A 22,644-nucleotide genomic window follows, 5' to 3' on the forward strand; every position below is an offset into this window, starting at 1 on the left:
CATATATTATTGTATATAATTAACATAACTTAATAATTTTAAAGGTTTTTTTGCCGATTCTTCGCGGTATGCTATGCATTAAGTGACGATTCAAGTCTTTTCTTTTTGATTTGAAAAGCCTACTCGAATAAAGTATTTTTTTACTTTTTTATTTTTAAAAGCAAGAAAAATGTACAGAGTAATTAAAGAAAATTAAGGCAGATAGTATTTTCAATACATTATATGATAATAAAAATTATAATTTTAGCCTTAATCCAATTTATCCAGGTTTACTATTCCTTGTTATTCCTTCATGGCCTGAATGATGATAAGGAAGTTAAATTCTTCTTCTTGATGAGATACAATCAAATCAAATCAAATCAAATCAAAATAAACTTGATTCAAGTAGGCTTTTATAAGCACTTTTGAATCGTCATTTTACAATTAAGTGAAGCTACCACCGGTTCGGAAAGTAGATTCTACCGAGAAGAACCGGCAAGAAACCAACCAAACCAAACCAATGTAAAAGTGTAATGTCATTTAAAAACTACGTCAGTATTATAAATACATGCGACTCTCGATCTTCACCTTACTGACGATATAATTGGTATATCGCTTACATCGTATCTCGGGAATAGCCGAGATGAAAGACGAGTGTGCGTCACTTGTCAACCTGCCTGCTGTCAATTCAATTATGCATAACACAATACTATATTGATAAAATAGGTTTAATTAATTCATAAATGTCATATCAGATAATAACAGAAGTGATTGATTGTATTGTTTAATATTTAGTTTTTTTTTTTTTTGTTAACATTATTTTATTAACAATATAAATTATGTTATAGTAGGTACTCTATGTCCTGTAGTGATGTAGAATGTAGATGATCAGTCGAGTAGTTTTTTTTTATGGAATAGGTTGGCAGACGAGCGTATGGGCGACCTGATGATAAGTGGTCACCATCTCCCATAGACAATGACGCTGTAAGAAATATTAACTATTCCTTACATCATCATTGACGATGCGCCACCAACCTTGGGAACTAAGATGTTATGTGCCTTGTGCCTGTAGTTACACTGGTTCACTCACCCTCGAAACCGGAACACAACAATACTGCTTACTGTTGTTTAGCGGTAGAATTTCTGATGAGTGGGTGGTACCTACCCAGGCGGGCTTGCACAATGCCCTACCACCGAGTAAAAAAGGGAGTAGTTACGAAAAAGCATAAAAAACAAACATTGCACATTTCTAATTTTAGTAAGGATTAATTAATGTTTTCTTAGCTCATTTTACATAAATAACTAGCGTTATCTGGTAGGGCACAAACATGAGATAGCATTATTTGCTGATGATACCTCATTAGTTTTTTCAATCTTAAAGACAATGACAGCAGCCGTACGACGAAGTAAACAATGCTATCTGTGAGATAATAAATAATATGTTCAGAGTAAATAATTTACTGTTGAACACAACAATGATTAGAATTTGTATAGCTGTTAAAAGTAAAACGTTACTTCTTCTAGGTTTTCAGGATTGATGGAAAAACTAATAATTCGATTGATATTATGGATGTTTTTATCACGAAAACTATAATATGATTTTAATATTAATAGTGAATTTTGTGTTTAAAAAAAATCATTGATATTAATGTTGTCATTCATTTGCCGTAAACTATGGACATACAAAAAAATATTTGTTGCTTTTTAATTTTATTTAATATTTACTTATTACATGATAGTTTCAGGGTTCCATATTATGTCAGTTTTTTTATTCCACAATAATTATTAAACATCGAACATATTTCGATGTATGTGAAATCGATAATTCATAAATCCGAGGAACATTGGCTCTATTTTATTTAAATTAAAAAGAAAAACAATATGGCGAAAGTACGACAGTCAATGATATTCTAATAAACATATATGTTATACCCATACTAAACAACAGAAAAAAGTGTGCCGCGCCGGGGACCGTTTATTTTAAATTTCGTTCCAAGTAAAAATGATAGCTTGATAAAAACAATAAGTAAAAGGGATAACTAGATGTTTTAATTACGCAAAACGTATTAATACGTAATTATGATGTATTATAACGTATTACTGGCATGATTATGATGAAAACGACTAAAGGCAAACGTCCCAATTAGGACGTTTTCTAGTCTTCACTTTTTGCGCGTTCATGACATATCTGTTTACTAGAACATCATTGACGACAGTCGTGTTTTTTAATAAATGTCTATTATTATTATTTGCCTCCTAATTCGTATTGCGTACAAAAGATATAACGAGGTATTTGAATAAATACATTATACAGACGTGGCGTGTGTGGTGAGCTTACTTTATTAAACTCGTATTTTTTAAATGTTTTTCAGACTTATTACATCGTCTACGAGCTTTCAAAGCTCTTAATTAACATGTCGTTTCTATCCACTGATTTTTGGTCTTTTAAATTTCAACTTAGTACATTCAAAAACACGATTTATAATTTTGTTAATTTAAAATTTCCATATGAGTGAAATATTCGTTAAATCTTAGGAAAAAATGGCGGTTGCGATGACGGTGCGACTGTCGCGAACGAGCGGGACGAGGGGTGAGGGGTGTTTACTCCTAGCAAGCTACCTGCCGAGTTGTCGACCACCTGTGTGAGTCGGTATTGCCAGCGTATGAATCGAGTGCTATGATTATGGTAATCATTTTAAAATATTATTCACGTTAATAAAGTGGACAAATGTCAATATTTTTTACCAAAAACGATATTATAACTACTGTTTAAAGTTTTAATATATAAGTTGTCCATAATTATATTTTTGTCATTATTTTATCCGCCTTTTGTATACCGTAACGAATTTTTTTAGAAGTTTTTGTGTTAGAGGTTTTAAGTAATGTTTAATAAGTAATGATCGTAAATAATATAGTTTATAGTCATTGGATAAGTACAATCTACGTAGTTAGCTAAACAAGCGCGACGCAAAAATCAACCGGTATACCGCTCAATAGGCACATTGTGTTTCAACGCTCGCCACCCCACCTGAGCCGGCCGGCGGCAGTCGCTCTCGTGCGCCCGATCAAGACGCTAGCTCGTCGCCGTTCGGGAAACGCGACACGTCACCAACTTTCGAAATCGTAAAAACTTTCCAAGCAAAACGAACTACCAACTGAATCGGTCAAATCAACTCAACCGAGAATTCTTAGATTTGATCAAACGTTAAAAATAAATTCATAAATTGATTGGATTATTATTTATTCACTTTAGGACCAGTGCGTGTGAACCAGTGCTGTGGTGTACGGTGTTGATGTGGTTTATAGTGAACTGAAGATGCGGGGCGCCGAGGAGGCGTTCTGGCTGCTGGCTGTGACGGCGCTGCTGGCAGCGGCCGCCGCTCAGACAGACACGAGGCGATTATCAGGTCAGTAAAAGTAACCTCAAAAGCTAAAATTGCACACTTTCTTGTTGAAAACGTATAAAATCGCATTCTTATTTTAGCTATTACTAAAACGGTGTAAAAAGTTAAAAGGTTCCTTTTATACTTTAAATTTAAATTCATTTTAACTCGCAGTGTAGAAAATTTACAAGTGGGTAGAATTTCTAACTTTTGAGAAAGTTTTTGTAGTGCAAAACTTTTAAAGGATTGGTTTCTTTTTAAGGTCGATGGAAAAATATTTTAGCGAGTTTTTTTGCAGTGTAATAAACAAGTAATAATGTTCGTGAATGTTTTAAAAATAATGTACAGTTTGGGCAGTGTGGACAATATAAAGTTTTAATGGTTAAGTGACGCGGCTGTCGGCCGGTATGTGTTATCTGTGGACCTTAGTCGGTGTTTCCCTCCGTTCCCTGACCCCGGTTAAACTAGTTGATACAAAACGTTTCGCTCTGTTTAGAACTGAGGACATTTACAAAAAGTATAAATTAAATAAATATTTCATCTACATATACTTTTTAAAAAAATGAATAAATACAGTGACCTCAATGATTTTGTGTTAATAAAATTATTTACTTAAGTGAAAGTAGAATGTAAAGAAAAAGATCACTGCACTTTCTATTGCATATATGCAAAACAATTAACTGTACTATGTATGTACGATTAATGTATGCTACGTTCAAAGATTCTGTTCTTTTTTTAGTTAAGCTTAAGCTAAGTAATAGTTTTAAGATAAATATAGGCTTATTTGAACTGGTTGAGTGAACGCGTTCAAAAGAGTTCAACGCGTACCATACGCGATGAGTATTTAAAATTAGTAATAACTATTTACAAGTCAATATCACTAAAATATCATTTGTCTCTTTAATTTAAATACCGTTTAGCCTTAGAGTAACTGAGACGAATATATTTAATAATAGCCTCTTAGTAATATTTGTTATGATGGAAGTTTTCATTGTTTTTTAGGCAGCATATTTTCGGTTTCGTGGCTTCAAGTTTGATGATGAAGTAAAAGTCAAACTATTAGACCGTGACTTATCCATGTAATGTCAATGTTAAAATTAAATTGTATTTTTAAGTACAATATAAATTAATATAAATACGATGTTTTGTGTGTTTGATTTGACTTCTAGAAGAATCCTTATCAATATCTCATTATACATTGGTTTACTATGGTGTTGATTGGGACACATTTATTCGTACATAAAACGTAATCAGTTAAAAAGTAATCTGTCACACCGAGTGCAACGGGCTCAGATATTCGGATATAAAAACATCATTATGCGATCATATCAGTCATGAAAATTATTGCCTCCGACACATTGGTTGCATTTCGGAACTTGTGCTTATGATAAGGTTGCTTATTATTTGAATTAACTACGAAATCATATTTAAGCAGCTATAAGTACACTAGAAATTGTACTTTCGCAATTATAATTAGTAATTATTTAATTAAAATTGAGTTTATAAAAAATAACGTATTTTTTACTATAATGTTAATTAAGTGCATTTAAAAGTTTTTTTTTTACTTTAAAACTCATTAGACAAGCTATTCGGACACCAAACACTTTCAGGTTAATGATTTTGTAAGCCAACCTTACAGGCACAAGGGACATACCATCTTAGAGACTACAGTTTGTAATTTAACAGCATAATTAATTAAACTTGATTAGTGAATACGTCATTTATGTGCCTCAAATTTTTCATTAAAAAATAGTGACCTCAAATAACGACCGCGTGGAATTGTGGAAAGCACTCTGAATTGATTTAAGTTAAATATAATATACATATTTTGAAGAAAGATACAGCAAGAAATGGTAGAATAATTGCGAAGTAATTCTGTTCTAAATTAAAAAAAAATAAACATTTATTTCAAAAATATTTCATTTAGTGTTAAATTTCAAATATAAAACATCGTATTAACATCGCATCCAAAGAAGTTTCCTTTCAACAAAGTATACCTTAAAATAATAATTACATAGAACATTTTTGTTTAGTCACTAATGTATACAAGTGTATTAACCGTGTATAACATTCACACAGACAAACACAGTCACACAGTATCATATCCCTGATTCATCAGCTACATACATTCGACATTGACCGCCGGAAGTCAGATCGTCTCGACGTGTCGCCACTAAACGAGCCGCTTCCGGTACTGACACCAATGAAAACATCCCTTTGTTAAAACCGATCTTATTACCATCCAATAAGGACCATATTCATCCGTTGATTGTATCTTAACCAGTTCGTATTGAGAAAATCTCTGACTAAAGTACTGTTTTGCCATTTGATTTTAAATTTTAAAACGTAACAGTAAGGTGTAAACTTGTTTTTTTTACTGTTGTGAAATGTGATTGACCCCAATAAAAACAATGTAGGTTACAATTGACGTTTGTGCTTACACCTAGGCTTTATTTAACGCTCTCCTAATTAGTTTATTGCACTCAATAATCTATCTTAAATTAATTTTAATACTGTGACAGAATAATTCTGGTTTCAGTACAAAAATATAAGAATCTGAGAGATTACTATATGTTAAGGTAACAACTAACATACATTATATCGAAATTCGAAGAATTTATGGTACAAACATAATTAAGACCCTATAAAGATAGTTGATGTACCTTTGTACCTACTAGTGCGATGAAAAATAGATTTGAAGCGTTAGTTCCGGATTTTAACCACTACATTTCAAGAAACAAATCTTACCTCTTTATTATTATTTTAAATAATATTATGTCGAAACCGATACTTCTCGTTTATGCTTATTAAAATGCTATAACAGCTCGCAGCATAGTAATTAAAATACTAAAACAGGTTTTAAGCGTTTGTATTTTTGTGTATATGTATTATAATAGTGATTTTTAAGGAGCTCTCAAACCCCTTATACTCTTTATCCAGCCTTGAGAAGGTTTTATTTGTCGATTAATTAATTACAAACAGATTATTTGAATTTGAAATGAATATCAGTTGGTATTATCCTCACTGACAGGGTTAAGTCCTGTGTATGAGAAGATTTGGAATTTCAACCACGCTTTTATGTAGGTTGGTTACATGACTTTCCTCACGATATTTCCTTCCACACTTCCTGAACTTCGTTTAAGTTTCACGAGATCTTATTTCGTGTCACTCGGCTAACTTGAAGTAGGTAAAAGCAGTTACAATAAAAATAAGGTTTAGCACATAAATATGTCAGCTCTATCTAACCGTGCACTAACACTTCAACGGTTTTCCCTTTGATGGTACGCGTCATAAACGACATAGCAATGTTACGAGATGAATCTAATGCTCCGTCCGCACCTACTTTAGCGAACGGCCCTTGCAGTCCCGTTGCAGTCGAGCAAAACTGCAAATGATACTAACCATTAAGGCCTACCATTGTTTTTATAAAACAATACTTCCTAAAAATTTTCATTAAGAAGTTTTTTTTTAATAACAATAGAACAAGGAATTTTGTTTTTGTGTAGATATAAGGGGACTTAACAAGCTAGTGGGTCTTTAAACCGATGTTACATTAGGAATTGTAATCAATTTATTAGCAATTATATTGAGCGGTATAATATACAATATACTCACACAACAGCTGACAGGCACAGGTAGGCGTCGTGACGCATATAAAATATGGACAAATTATTAATCGAAAATTGATTTAAAAAAAGGTAAGTTATTATTGTAGGTAAGGATACTCCTTATTACATAAATTATGTGAAAAGTCCCACCAAAATCAGTCGAACTGTTAAAGAGATTAGCCGGAACAGGTTGGCATACAAAATTGAAAATAAAAAAATATTAAGTAGATATATGTACTGTGTATATATAAATATGCATTTAGTAAAAAGAGGTTACTTTAATATTACAAACAGACACCAATTTTATTATACGCATAGATTAGTATAGAAGTACATATAATAAGAAGCAGCCATTATTATATTATTTTTACTTGGTTTATATTCATAACGTGACTCGTTAGCCAGAGGCCTAAGTGTTGACGAAGCACTAGTCGTCAACAAAACCTCCACTGCCTTATTCAGTCCGAGCATACATCGATGACGTGAAAAACTAGAGACGTGTCTTTGACACATATACTCTGAATATATTGCAAAGAATTTCTAGTAAATCACTCACTTGGAAGCTGACGGGGTCATAAATTTAGTGCCATTTATGTCCGTAAACGTTATTGATTTTTATTAAAATGAAATGTTCCACGTACCAAGAGCCGAGATAGCCCAGTGGTTAGACTGAGTACATCTTAATCGATGATCGCGGGTTCAAACACAGGCAATCACCACTGTATGTTCATAGAGCTTAATTTGTATTAATAATTCATCTCATGCTCGGCAGTGAAGGAAAACATCGTGAGGAAACCTGTATCGAAATTCTGCCACATGTGTATTCAACTAACCTGCATTGGAACAGAGTGTTGGAATATGTTCCGAACCTGCTCCTCAAAGGGAGAGGAGGCCTTAACCCAGCAGTGAGAAATTTAGAGGCTGTTGTTGAAATGTACCGAGCAAGTCCGATTATCGCACAGTCTTAATTTATTGACGTGAAACGAAACGCTTGATGCGATTTCGTTGTTACTAATTAAAAATGTATACTGATAAGGAGCAGTTTCGTAGACACTTTGTACACACTCTGTGATTCACTTCAGTTGGGACGGAACACTATGAACGCTGTAATTAATATTCATTCATAACACTTGATTAAGATTTGTAATTCTGTGGGTTTTTTAGCCAGGCTAAAATATCATTCGGACTATTAAAAAGTTTTTGGGTTTTTCTATCAATAGAAGCCAGAAGTTTTGATAACAATGTCATCACCGTGCCTATGAATGCACGAATAGGTTTTTTTATGCTTTGCGTTACTCCAGTTGCCTGATTGCAAAAGTGCGCCTGTGTTGGTGTTTACTCTTGAGTATGTTATATTTTCTATGCAGATTCTATTCCCCTTTAAATCGGTTCCGTTGATTAAGAGATCGTCACCAATATATTATGAATACATTTATGTACTAATACAATTGTTGCTGATATAATACATATATGTACATGTCAATTGTCACTTTAATTCTAGATTAATTAGAAAAAAAACCAGTCACGTGAATTCGTGCAATAAATCTTTCCAGAATGATCTTGTTATGTAATAAACATCTACCATCTTTGTTTGACCGATGGTATAAAACAAGGACGTAAGATGGCAGACAGGTTTGCATTGCCTTGAACTCTGTAACCGCTACTTGTAGAGGTACTATACAGGGTTGTCAATAACCTGTTTATATTGTTATGGAAAAGTAATCACTGTCAAATATATGTGATGAAAGAGATGAATGCTGTATTACAGGAGAGGTATGAACGTGGTTGTACATCTCGACTCAGGTACACTACATGTTGATTACTAATTGATAAAATAGGCTATTTGACAATAAGAAAAATAAATCGTGAGTTATTGTAATCAGTATATATTATGAGTTTAAAAATGGTTATTTACTAAAATTTATTCAAAAATCAATAAATAAAATAAATTCATTTTTTTTAAAACGTTTGTCACGTGAAACAAAACGCTCCTGATTGAGCGGGCTTATGATGAAGTCAGTTGTAAACCTTGCTTTTCTACTATATATACCAAAGATTAAAATACAGCAAAGTGACGTCACCGACCCCTTTGCAGCGCCATATTGTCCAAGTATCGTTTTCGCGCGTTATTTAAATATAGAATTTATAATATGATATTTTTCGGTAAATATGTACTAAAAATAAAAAAAAATCAACTAGTACTCAACCTAAATAATATAAAATGGATTTTAAAAACCAGTCAAATAGCCTATTAGGATGAGCGAATGATGATAGGTTAATCCCCTTCGACAGTTTATATTCGTAGCTATCATTGCAACTTTGTTCACCATCAAATCATCATAAAATCTCGATTAAATTGTTTCATAAAATTCAATAATTTATAAGCGTTGTTCTTTAGATATAGTATCATTGCCGTTAACGAACTCGATTTCTAATTATAAATATTACATATAATAACTATAATAATTGAATTGAATATACTAAAGTAAATAATCGATGTAGGTACGGTTCGGTAATCAAATCGAATAGATTTTAATCTAATTCAATTAAATTTAAATATATCCTGCACGAATATGAATATATTTTATCATCTATATAATAATTTTCTAACATTAGCTCTAAATCTTTAATCTGCAAGGATGTAGATATTGAAAATAATGTATTGAGTGTGCAGAGTTGGAAATTTATCACGATTACGCATGACGTCGTGTTATAGTACATATTTATCGAATTATACAAGGTTCATTAAAGTAATGCAAGGATTGTGTAATAAAAATATAAAACGAAAAAATATAAAAATGACTATCAGTGAAATAAATAATTGTTTTATTAATCACTGATGAATTTGTTATACTTTCGTTTCTAGTAAACATTAATATATTCTTGTTTTTAATCTTCTTTAAAAGGCGATGTTACCCAATATGGAAAGGAAGCGTTATGTGTTAGGTAATAATAATTAAACAGCGCAACATTATAGATTGAATTGGTTGGCAATGCTTGCACGCGATCGGTGAAACTCCAGGAAGTGTTACGACGATGATTACGAGAAGCATGGAGGGTTTGAAGCGAGTTTTTATAGGATGTCAATAAATTAAAAACAATGATTGTGTTTCCGCATATTTTGAAAGGAGACGTTTTTTGTTTATTTGTTTATGAAGCACTTGTAAGACTGCAGTTCTCGTTATATGTTTATCACAACATATTATATTAAGGTTGGAGGGAGGAAAAACATTAATAAACTTCAATATCGCGCACTACGCTCGTACTCGTGATAACTGATAATACGGTGTGAAGTCTATGACATTTTTTCTATTAGGTTTATTATATAATGAAATTCCTGAATATTGTTTGCTTGCTTTATACAAAACTTTATCAAATTCAGTTCAGTAGTTTGACCGTATACGGGCTACAGACAGACAGAATTACTTTCCTATTTATATAAGTATAGATAAATGATATAGTGTAATAACTTATATCCTGTGTCAAAATTTAAATTCAAACAAACAACGGTAAGTAGAAGGTTTCCGGGAAACAGTCGGAAATAATATGTATCTTTTTATCGAATGGACATACATTTATCGATGTAGAAACAAAGAAGCGTGTACTTTAAAAATGATTTTAATTACATTTGGCCCAATTAACGGAATCGCTGATCGTTAATTATTTCTACAAATGTCCGTCTTGTGAAAAAACATACAATAAAACCTATTGTCAGCATATATGACAGAAGCGACAAGTGCGAAATTTCGTGATGAATTTGAGTGATATATTTGAATTATATATGTTCAACTATCAATAGTCACTTAGATTTTATTAATATACTAGTAGTCGCTCGTGGCTTCGCAGTTCGCACACGTCGTAGGATGCTGGTTTTCATGTCATGTCAGATAAAAAAAGTAGCCTATATTTTTTCTTAATCGTGAAAGAACGAAACAGGCAGAGTTACTTTTACCTAATATTAATATAGAATATCGGTAATTTTGCTTGGCATTATATAAGCAACTTCATATAACATTTACATTGTGGTATGACGTTGTGCAAGTCTTGATTGGTACCACTCACTAATTACATATATATTTTATCGCCAAACAGCAATACTAACTGGGAGTAAGCCAGTATAACTACAGGCACAAGCGACTTAATTACTTAGTTCCGAAGGCTTATGGTACATTGGAGATGGAGGAATGGTTAAAATTTCTTATGACCCTAATGATTATGAGCGGTGGTGTCCACTTACCACCGGCGATGGAATAGCTCATATTGCCAATAAAAATTATAACAGATTTAAGAATGTTTCATACATTTTTATTAAAATTGCAAACTGTCGAAATGCTAACTCTTCCACGCATGATGCATACGACATCAATTCCATTGTTCTACCTACATTGTCCCGTCACTACGAATCCCACGTAGATATTATGAACAAAGCAAGCAATGAATCTAGTTGTATAGACTTGTCATGTCGGATCAGACGAGGGTCAATGACTCGCCGGTACTTGTACATTTTTGGGCTTTATTGAATCATGTGCCTTATATCGTAAGCATAAGATTTATTATTCTTTATTACGTAAGTGCAGCATATATGGCAATGCCTTTGATTTAAATTATTGTTATTTTTGTTCATGTGAATTTGATGGTTACCTGTTACGAATGATAAAATAATGGCGTCATTTGTTTTCAACAATAAATCCAAAGGATTTAATGTTCTTTCGATGGAATGATTTTATAAACATTATTTAAAATACGAATGTTTCATAATGCACATGAGAGTAAAACTTAGTACTTACTTGCTTTTTAACTTAAATAAGTAGCTAAGGGGTAAATAGGTATATGGTAAGTACATAGTGCATGCATTACGTTTTTTAAGATAAACTATTTACATTTTAAATCCCCACGATGATATACTGGAAACCAGGCCCAGGTACGGGTAAAATTCATAACGTTTCCACTAGAAACCTTGAAATAGAAAAATCCTTACTTAGTTAGCGTCTATGTTACGAAAGAACTAACTATGTTATTGCTTTGTCACTGGTAGCTTCTTTTCTTGCTCTTATAAATCTAGATAAATATAAGAAAATAGTACTGACTTAAAAATATTTGGTTGGATGAGACTAAATTCTAAATAGCTGTCGAAAAACTGGACAAAACCCCAAATTTTAAAAGTTTATTTAACTTCACCTGCTCGTATATTGGGCCTAGTTTGTATTTTATACCTTCAGTCACTCTATAGAACTGAAATTTCGTTATATGGAACAACGTGGTGCAGTTTTTGTGTATAAACTAAATTAAAGTTTGTTTCAGTCACTCAAATGTGTGAGGCAAACTAAATAGTTTGCCTTAATACCTTCAAGTTGTATGCAGATAGTAATACAGCCTTAAATTCATCAACTATTTGCTTAGATCATAATCAGACAAATACCTACTTCTAGTAAATTGAACTCCCATCAATAATAAGTTAGACGTTACAAGACAGTTCATTAAACTCGTAGCGAGAAAAATCGCCGCGTCATGAAATACTAGACAGATACTGCGGTCTCGAACACTTTCGCCGTGATGCAATTACCGAAGGCTTCGATCGAGAAAAGTTTTAATGATTCGGTTACACGGACGTACATTGACTGATATGAAACAGTTTTGTTTCACGTTAATCATTCAGACATGGATTGAGTTTTGCGGCCAAGCTTCAGTTTTATGATATTCATTGATAAAATGTGATCACAGGAATAATGTTGTAAATATCCACAAAGGTTTTAATTAAAACCATAATAAAAAACGCAGATAAATACACTTAGAAATCCTACCACGTTTCTGGGAACCTAATCCTCGCGTTGAAAAGTTCCGTTATCAACTATATTATAGTGTGTTAGTCCTCAATAGATTTTGATATAACAGTTAATTAAGTAATGAGTACCAAATAGTTTTCAAAGCGAAATTGCTTATCACACTACCGTTCCTCGACTATCTCTCATACTCAGATAGTTATTAACAATGTGGAATTAGGCACTTCGGTCATAATTCACGTCCAACAATCATTGTTACATTCAAAATGTCACCAATTTGCCATAACTCAACACTGTTCTATGCCGTTAAGCTAACGACCGTACGCTAGAACAGACGATTTTCGACATCTACATATTAAGGATCAGACACACCTGCACGATTAAGCGAGGCGACCGCAGCATTGAATTAGCAACGCCACAAGTCATTTGGTCGACGAGAGTGCGAATGAAAACATTAGCATAACTGCAATATAGCTCAATATTTTTTTTATCCTGAAATAAATTTATAGTTATGCTGAGCGTCAAAGAGGCTGCCTATAGGTCACAATTACATAGGAATTAATAACCTTTCCTTGTATTGCAATTCGTCACCAACCTTGGAAATGAGATCTTATGTCCCTTCTTTATGTACACTGTCATCGAAATGTAATGCCAACAAAACATGCCAGGAAATGATGATGCGCTAACCAGAGACATATCACCAGTTTATCGGCAATAAAATGGTCGAAAGGACGCTGTACGTGCATCAAGTCGACATTTCCTAGGAAATAAACGTAATGTCAGTGTTGTTTTGAGGAAAACATCATAAGTAGGTAAAGAAGAAAACGTCTTCGTTTGTTTAATTGACACAAAATCCATTTTTCCAGAAATATGATTTAATTTAAATATTTTTCCGAAAATAATTCTACTATACAAGATTAACAAATACTTAATACTTAGATTGTTACCCTGTTCACACGACACATTATCCTCGTTGGGATTTCCATCGAGTAAAAAATAGATACGATCTGATGAGTTTTTGTTTCGAATTAGCAAAAAACTCTAACGCATAATATGTAACGTTGTTGACGCAAAAAATATGTAACACAATTGGTACGAATACAATTTAACTCTTATTTACAATATTCTGTAGTAAGAATTTTGAAATAATTCTTCGAATCGTTTGGGCTTAACGAGAGAATTTGGCTGTTACAAATACAATTATCATTAAATGATCTTATGCAATGACGAGGCACGACAAAAGTGAGTCCAGACTTTCCTCCTTGAGTCCTTTAGACTAAGGCTTTATTTGCTTGCCCAGCCAGTACATTCACACACTAAATAGAAGTATTCTCTACCAACTGCCACACTTCAGGCTTTTGCTCAGGATTTATTTTCTTTAAAACCCAATAAATTATAACCTAGACACTAAACATAACAATAATAAGGATGATACATGTATGTATTTACATTTCAAAGTGACTTTGCTCGAACTTGAAATTATAAACGACTTATTTATCGCCACAAAACCACGGTTCTGTAATAAATATTTATATTATGATATTCTTAATACTCGTTAACTTCGCATGGAAAACAAACGTTTTTACTGGTTATCGAGTTAATAGATAACGAAGCAAAAAGGTAAAATTGATAAATGTATTGTTTTAAATTTTAAATTGGTAAATTAAGCCCCCTAATGCTAGAGACATAACTGGATTATATTCCTATATAGGAAAGCTTTCCTGTCCACTAAAATCATTGTGATGGCGGACCTCGGCATGGACTGGAGAGGTCGCAAGCTCGAGTCGACATAACTCCTCCTGTGCGGTGCTCCGCTCAGCCTGTTTTTGCTCTGGCTCAACAACACAAACCGGAACAGTACAAAGTTTATTTGGAATCTTCTCCGTAATCTAAGACCGTTAAGATGGGCGAGTGGATATAATACTTGTATTTTAATCGAAGATTCCAGGTTCCAATCCGTTTAAAAACTAAGTTATTATCACTATTCCTTAATGGAGCATTATCTAATACTTTAGAAACCTCTTTTTAGAGGTAAACTGCCTTTGTATGTTCTTGGCTTTGTCTAAAATTGCTTGTGTATGGTGTAACATAAAAAAGTTTTCGTATTATATAATACACCCATTTCATTGGTCTGTTCTTTTACGTACTGTAACTTGTATGATCTTGGATTTGTCGTGCCTCTTTGTGTACTAGGGAATACATTAATATGTAATATAGCATGCAGTTGTCTAACGCTATAGTTTAATTATAATACACTGTTTAATGTAAGGATATTTCGTTTATATTATAAGACAATGTATGGGGAACCTCGTGAACGCGAAGTGGGTCATGAATGACTCGGACACGCTCGGTATTCTGTTTTGCATGACATGCGTATTTTACGAAAACGAAATAAGGACGAAAGGCATAAAGGTATTTTAGGCCGTCCGTTGACTTAACACTGAAGTATTTAACACTTTTTCAAGATGGCGGCCTTCCAATCCATCGGCTCATTTCCGTCCACTGCTGGACATAGGCCTCTCCAATTGCACGCCACTGAGATCGTTCTTGGGTTACTCGCATCCAGCTCCTGCCAGCCGTCTTGCGTAAGTCGTCATACCACCGTGCCCGAGGACGTCTTACACTACGTTTGCCGAGACGCGGTCTCCACGGAGATGGCGGCCTTAGCAACCCGGAAATATTGGCAGAAAAACTTAAGCTTTTCTAAGTATACAACATGTAAAAATTGTTAATTTCATTTTCATTTTTGAATGTAAAAATAACTAGACTAAAATGCCTTCGAGATTAAAAGTATACTTTTATACAAATAGAAAAAAACATCATCAACCAACTATATGTGGTTAAATAAATATATTTAAGCAGGGTATCATATGTATGATTATCTGTGGTTTTTACGTCTGTTTAGATTTACATCTTACTTATATAGTAAGTGTTTATAGCTTGGAAACATTTTCTTATTAGTAAGGCTGCCAGCATGAGTATGAACTGGCAGAAGGAAATAGTATTGTGTGATGTCTCGGCGACCGATCACTCTCTCATTCTAGTTTAATATTTAAAAAAAAAAAAAAACTTATATATATATTTTTTTAATAGCATATATAGTATAGCGAAAGCAACTTCGTTCAAACCGCGCGTTCCACGATAATATTTGGTTATCAAAGAGTAACTATTTATATATTATTAGAAAATGATAAATATGATCGTAGATAACACAAATTCGCTGGTTAAATATTTTTAAAATGGTCTAACTTTTTAGAGCTCGATTCCTGTTAGAAATAAAAAAATAATAAGTTGTGTTTTGATGGACTTTTTATATTGAATGATTATTAGCTTAAGACATCCAAAGAGTCGCTCATAACCTCAACAAAATTCAATATTTGTCAAATCAAAAACAATACTCATTGTTCAAATTAATAGACGTGTTTAATTATAGATAAGTCGAGAATATTAATGATACGTTTATTTTACCTACGAGCGATTTAGATATTGTCTGTCGTACACGATAATTGAAATGATTAATTAATAATGTAATATATTAAATTTATTGTAAGTATGTATTACTATGTATAAGAGTATTTTCTTAAATATAATTTCTTGATTCAACTCATTCATACTAGCCGGAACTTTTGTTAGATATGTGGCCATTTAATGGTAGTAGATCGTGATCGGTACCGGCTGGCACCGGCGCGCGCGCATACCTATCCACTCACACATACACGCGCGTGTGTGGGTGAGCTACAGTAGAACATGTACCGGCCTACTGGTTAGAGTGGTTATACGGCCGGTAGCCTCACTAATTGAGGGAGATTAGGGACTTTTTATGCGTCAACGTGGATTTCTGTCGCATTACGTATGAAGGATAATTTTGTATCTACTTGTAACTCTAAGTACTTATCGACTTGCGCAGTTAGATTGATGCAAAATGATTGAGTTAGTTACACGTCACGAGTTCGTACATTCGAGTGGCTTTTAGTCTTTATAAGCAATTTTGTTTTTATACAAGTTATATTTACCGATGCACGAGTCACGACGCACATGATTGATCTTACAATGTTTTATTCAGCCTTAACTTTTTTATTAATGATATTTGTAACTGGTCAACGGTGCTTATGTTAAGTGGTCAGTCAGTACAGCGTATGGAATTTAGCATCGTCAGAAATATTAACCATTCCTTACATCAATGTGCCACCAACCTAGTGAACTAACCTTTAGTTACACTGGTTCACTCACCCTTCAAACCGGAATACAACAATACTAAGTACTGTTGTTTGGCGGTGGAATATTTGATGAGTGGGTACTACATATCCAGATTTGCTTACCAGTTTTTTCCCACTGCTGGGTAAATTCTGCATATTTCGTTATTTAAGTGTGTATTAAAATAAATGTATATTTTTTATAAATTTTAAAATATTATATTAAGTTTGAATCTTATATAAAAAAAAACTCTAAAGAATAAATAAATGAAACGTTGTAAATGCATTTCCCGCGCTTCATATTTTATAATTAAATATGACACTTTCATCACAATGACAGCTCATGTAAAAGTGTCGACATCTATTGTGCATTAAAAAAACCTCAGACATTGCATTATGTGTTATCTGTGGGAACATAGAACAATGCGGTGGGCACAGATTATAACATTATTGTGAAAGGCGGTTAAATGAAAAATAATTTCGGCAATCGGCATTTGATCAATGTTATTGTTTGTTTGATTATCATTATTCAATTTACACTGTAATAATTTGTTTTTTCGTAATTTCCAAACCTTGTATCATTTTCGCGTTTTTATATCCTTTATAATTCAAATTATAAAAAAAGTTAAAATTACCATTACGAAAAAATTATTATCCTTTGTTATTCTAATCTAGTTTTAATATGATTATTGTGGGTTATAAAATAATATCATTTAAATATCTCAGTAGATCGGTCGAATTTGAATTATAACGTCGCAATATGTTATATGATGCACGGTTTTACCGGCCGCTGTTACGACGCGTGTATATGCCACGTGGTTGATTAACATTCACGATCACATAAATTAGTTATCATAATCAGATTAAAGTCATATAAAAGTCGAAATAAATACATATATTGAAGCTCTTGCATATATTTGTCTATGCAACTTTATTTGACAAGGTTTGACTCTAGTAGTTGTAGACTGTATTGTAACAAATTATAGTGCCTTAGTATTATAAGCAATGGTGGTAAATATTTCACAATATAGAGTCTGAGATAATGGTACAAAAATTGAACTGACAATTGTTTAAATCGCCTTTGAGAAAGTTTAGAATATTTTTTTTATTTTTGATGCCGGGTTCCGTTTAAACACCTTTAATGGCCATCCGAAAAAATGGTTTTTTAATGAAAATATCGTTTGTGGCCCCCTTAAATCAGGTAGGTATATCTCAGAGAAATAGCTGATTGCACCCAAAAAGACCTATATTGAAAATTATAAGCTTTACATTTATTATTAAATATGAATTTTATTTATAATAATATAAAATGAAATGTTATTTTTATTGTTGTAATACAATTTCGATTTAATTAAATATCATTCAGCACTTAATAAGTCGCAGGTTTCTTTGTTTCCTATAGACGTTAAGTTATAGTGCAGGATGACTTTGTAAAGTGTTGTTTATGCACGAGACGTAGCGAGGAAGTACTGGCTTCCGTCCTGATGGTGTGTCAAGTGAATTTGTGTCTGTCCAAGACCTTCGTGGCGTAAAACAGTTTAAAAGTTAGAACACACAGATAGAATCAAATAGAGTACAATGTTTTTTTTATAGATACAAACAAAATGGCTAACAAATTTGAAATTGACTGTTCATAGTGAAATATTGTTTAGAATTAATACGATTTTGTTTCATTTAAAGAATAAGCGAGTCAGCATAATTTTAACTATTTAGAACAAGGACGTAAATGTTCTATTCATAATTGAATTCAAATCAATTGTTAATTATTTAATAAATTCTCAACGCGTTGTCTATTCCACAATACCTAGCAATCCCTGGATCATACAATTGCTATAAGACATTGGTGACTGATATTATTAAAAATCTAATCGCTCTTGTTGACTCTGGGCACCAATTTGCGACATAAATTACAAAAATAGTATTGCCCTATTAACGCCTTGGTTAAATAATTTATTGTTAAACAAATATTTGAAATGAATTGCAATCAAGTGTTTGATATTTAACTCAGGCCTCCAAACGACTTTCCCACTCGCTCTAAAAGCCTGAAGACTCAACTCAATAATATATAAAAACAAAACCACTTTAACTTTCGCGTCTTGCTCGTGGCAGTTTATTTGAGATATATATTATTCATTGTTCAAGTTAGTCATATGTTGGGGAAATCTTAAAAAAAAACAGACGAGAACGAATAGCTCTTTGAGGAGGAGGTGACTTCAACTAACTCCAATAATTGAAAAAGGAATAACGATTCGTTTAATATTTATTTATAGTTATTTAATTGTGATTCATCCTGTTAATGAACATATGCAAGCACGTAAAAATTACACATCAAAGTTAGAAGTTAAATATTAGGAAAATTAAAACGACCTAAACATTTATTTATACATATATTTGTGATACAACGCTATTCTATTTACAAACAACTTAAAGTAAATGTAACACTTTTATTTGTCTTTCAATATTCTGATACTAGGTTTATTAAAATATTTTTTTTTATTGAATTCTTAGTTTAATGATGCTTGTTGGTGCCAATGAGGCACATATATGTATATATGTATGTACTTCTCTTGTGGTTGAAAAGGCTTTTAAAATAGTATTCATTTTGTGCCTTTATCATGCTATCTCACTCTTCTGCAGGACTAGAATCAAAATTTACTAAAGAGCTAAATAATATTTGAACATTAGTAGAATTACAAATCACTTGACGGCAATTAAATTTTATCTTCAAAAGACGTAAAATAGGTAATTTGATGTCATCTCGGCTGCGCATGCGCCCAAGGTTGATGCAATATCAAACAAAGACTATTGTGTATTTGTCTTTGCGATAACCTTAAAATTGTCACGTATATTTACAGGATACTCGGTTCTTTCCGCGGAATTTCATGTTTTCTAATTCAACTATCTCGGAATAAGGATATATATGATGAGAATGATTAGCAATGCATCAGGTAACCGTGAATAATGAGGAATTATAGCCAATTAATAAGTAATTGTTTAAATATTTAAAACATCCAATAGTATGCCATAAAAATGTAAAAGAAATTGATATCACGAATAATGTAGAGTAAAATTTAGTTAATTTACCTTCGTCTTTAATAAAATAGATTTGTTTTAAATACTTTTTACTTAATGGGTACTCCGGCTACTGTGCCTCCTGCTGATAAGTGGTCACTGCCGTCCATAGGTACTGACGCTGTAAGAAAAAACATTAATCCCTACATAGCTAATGCCTCAACTACTTTGGGAACCAAGGTAGGTTCCTTGTGTCTGCAGTTATACTGATTCAATCGCTCTTCAAAATCCAAAATTACTAAGTATTACATTATAATATACTTGGTGGTAGGACTTTGTGAAAGCCCGCCTAGGGAGGTACCACCCACTCGTCAGATATTCTACCGCTAAACAACAAATATTATCAATAGCAGTATATTATATATTGCGTTCCGGTTGGAAGGGTGAGTGAGCCAGTGTAACTATAGGCACAAGGGCATAGCATCTTAGTTCCCAAGGTTGGTGGTGCATTGACGATGTAAGGAATAGTTAATATTTCTTACAGCGTCATTGTGTATGGGCGATGGTGACCACTTACCATCAGGTGGCCCATATGCTCGTCCGCCAACCTATTCCATAAAAATAAAATAATAAATATATAATATCTAAACAGGTGGGCCTGCTCAAAGCTAAATTACCAGATTATTATATAAAATACTTCATTGGAACAGTGGTAAATAAAAATTTATTTGAACGGTGATTTTGTAAAAACGTAATATATAAACAATACGCAAATATACGTTTTAAAACGAAACAAATGTTTAAGCTATTTTGAATTGCTAAAACGATTCCGAATGTTAATTTCATTGGAAGCTGAAACGCACAAGTAAATACAGGGAACATTTTAATTATTGTTTTTTTATTGCTGTCCGTTTTTATTTTAGATAAAATAATCCATGTACGTGACATTTTTCCTTGGAAATTTAATGTACGTAAATATTTATTTAAACCGAGTGTTTAATGGAATTGGAACTACTAAATTAAGGATGAGGTATAATTTGATAGTAACTCTGTCTGTCTGTTTGTCTGTCTTTCTAGTTGTCTGTTTGCCGGTCTTTCACGACCAACCCAAGACCAACACGACCAAGAAAGGTTTTACAACAGGATCCCAGAAAGCGTTCAAAATGCCTCTGTTGCCAAATTAAAAAAAAATATATTAAGGAACGCTTGTGTGCAAAAGGTTATTTATTATACAATTAATGATTTTATGATCGATAGCACACCTTGGGAATGAAACGATCGCCTCATTGCTATTTCATCTCATATTAATGTGTTTATATAATATATAAGACAAACAACAAAAAAAAAACCCTCTGAGTTTCTTACGCCGGTTCTTCTCAGGTCAGGGTATTTTCTTTTCCGAACCGGTGGTAGTGTTTCATAAATAGAAAGTGTAATGCTTCTATATTGAATAAAGTTATTTGAGTCTGAGTTTGAAAAGTCGACGAATAACCCCCTAAAACGCGATCGAAGCCGCGGATGACAACTTAGTTTGTACTTCCTTACTAATTTACTAGTTTGTTAGTAATAATGGTCGATAAGCCATGTTTCAAAGCTTTGACATCGAACCTATTTTTGTCGTGAGAAGTCGGAACTAGAGTTCAACATAAAAAGATTCCTTTTATTTATTAAAGTTCATTCATGGAAATAAATAATGAACTATCAATATATATTTCTTTGAATGAGATAAGACATGTATGGACAGTCCCACAATCTTAAACGGTTACTCATAATGTTCATAAGTTATGTCCTGTTATGGTTTATAAGTATTAAACGTGAGATTACAACCATAACTAACATAGTTCTTGTCATTATAGATTTACCTACAATGTTAATATTTACATAATCTGTTATGTTCATTTAACAATATAGCTGCCGATTGCAATAATGTGAGTTCGCACGTTTCAGTCGCACGTTTATCGTATTAATTTTATTATTATTTAATTTTAATTATAAATATTTAAAATGTTTTCAATTCTTAAGTCGCTGTATTACACAACCACCGTCTATGGATCTCGGTCTACTTGATCTATCGATCGATTTTTATGGAATCATTTGGCAGACAGATATGTGTGGCATCTGATGGTAAATGGTCACCATCGCACTTAGAAATGGGTGCTGTAAAAATATTCACATATTATATATACACATTTGCTATATTAGTATTACATCATTGGGCAATAAGATGTTATATCCCTTATAGCTGTAGTTGTTGCCTTATTCACACTTCAATCAGGAACACGGCAGTACTGAGTACTGTTATCTTCTGCATACGGTTGTACCGTTTGGGTTAGGGGTGGTAGGACGTACAAAGAGTAAAAAAATAAGTGTCTTCTCTATGTATTTTTTTATCGTAGTCTGTGACGCTGTTCCCCACCAATGACTGTTTTATTGTACCCTAAATTAATAAACTTTATTAAACAACACTCAACGTTCCCTATCTGGTCCTATCACATATAATTTATACAAATTATATCTGTCAATATACATATGTTTGTAATATTTAACGCAAGTTACTTTATAAGGCACATCGCAGGTCTTTATTTAGAATAAAATTTGATATAAGCATGCAGTTGCTCGAGAAGTATTTACATCACCTCCTATGGACTCACTGTTCGTGGAAACGCAACCCACTCCCCCTTTTAAGCTT

General features: G+C 32.7%; 1 protein-coding gene across 1 annotated transcript in view; it reads left to right on the plus strand.

Moving 5' to 3' along the window:
* The first annotated feature begins 3,004 nt into the window (after positions 1–3,004).
* LOC124536524 (low-density lipoprotein receptor-related protein 2) overlaps positions 3,005–22,644 on the plus strand; it is a 199,798-nt gene continuing 180,158 nt past the window's right edge. Inside the window, exon 1 of the mRNA XM_047113081.1 lies at positions 3,005–3,386. Within this exon, the coding sequence (XP_046969037.1) occupies positions 3,296–3,386 (91 nt within the window). The 5' untranslated portion in view covers positions 3,005–3,295. The remainder of the gene's footprint in view (positions 3,387–22,644) is intronic.

The sequence above is a fragment of the Vanessa cardui genome, chromosome 16 (genome assembly GCF_905220365.1).
Source record: "Vanessa cardui chromosome 16, ilVanCard2.1, whole genome shotgun sequence".
Lineage (NCBI taxonomy): Eukaryota > Metazoa > Arthropoda > Insecta > Lepidoptera > Nymphalidae > Vanessa > Vanessa cardui.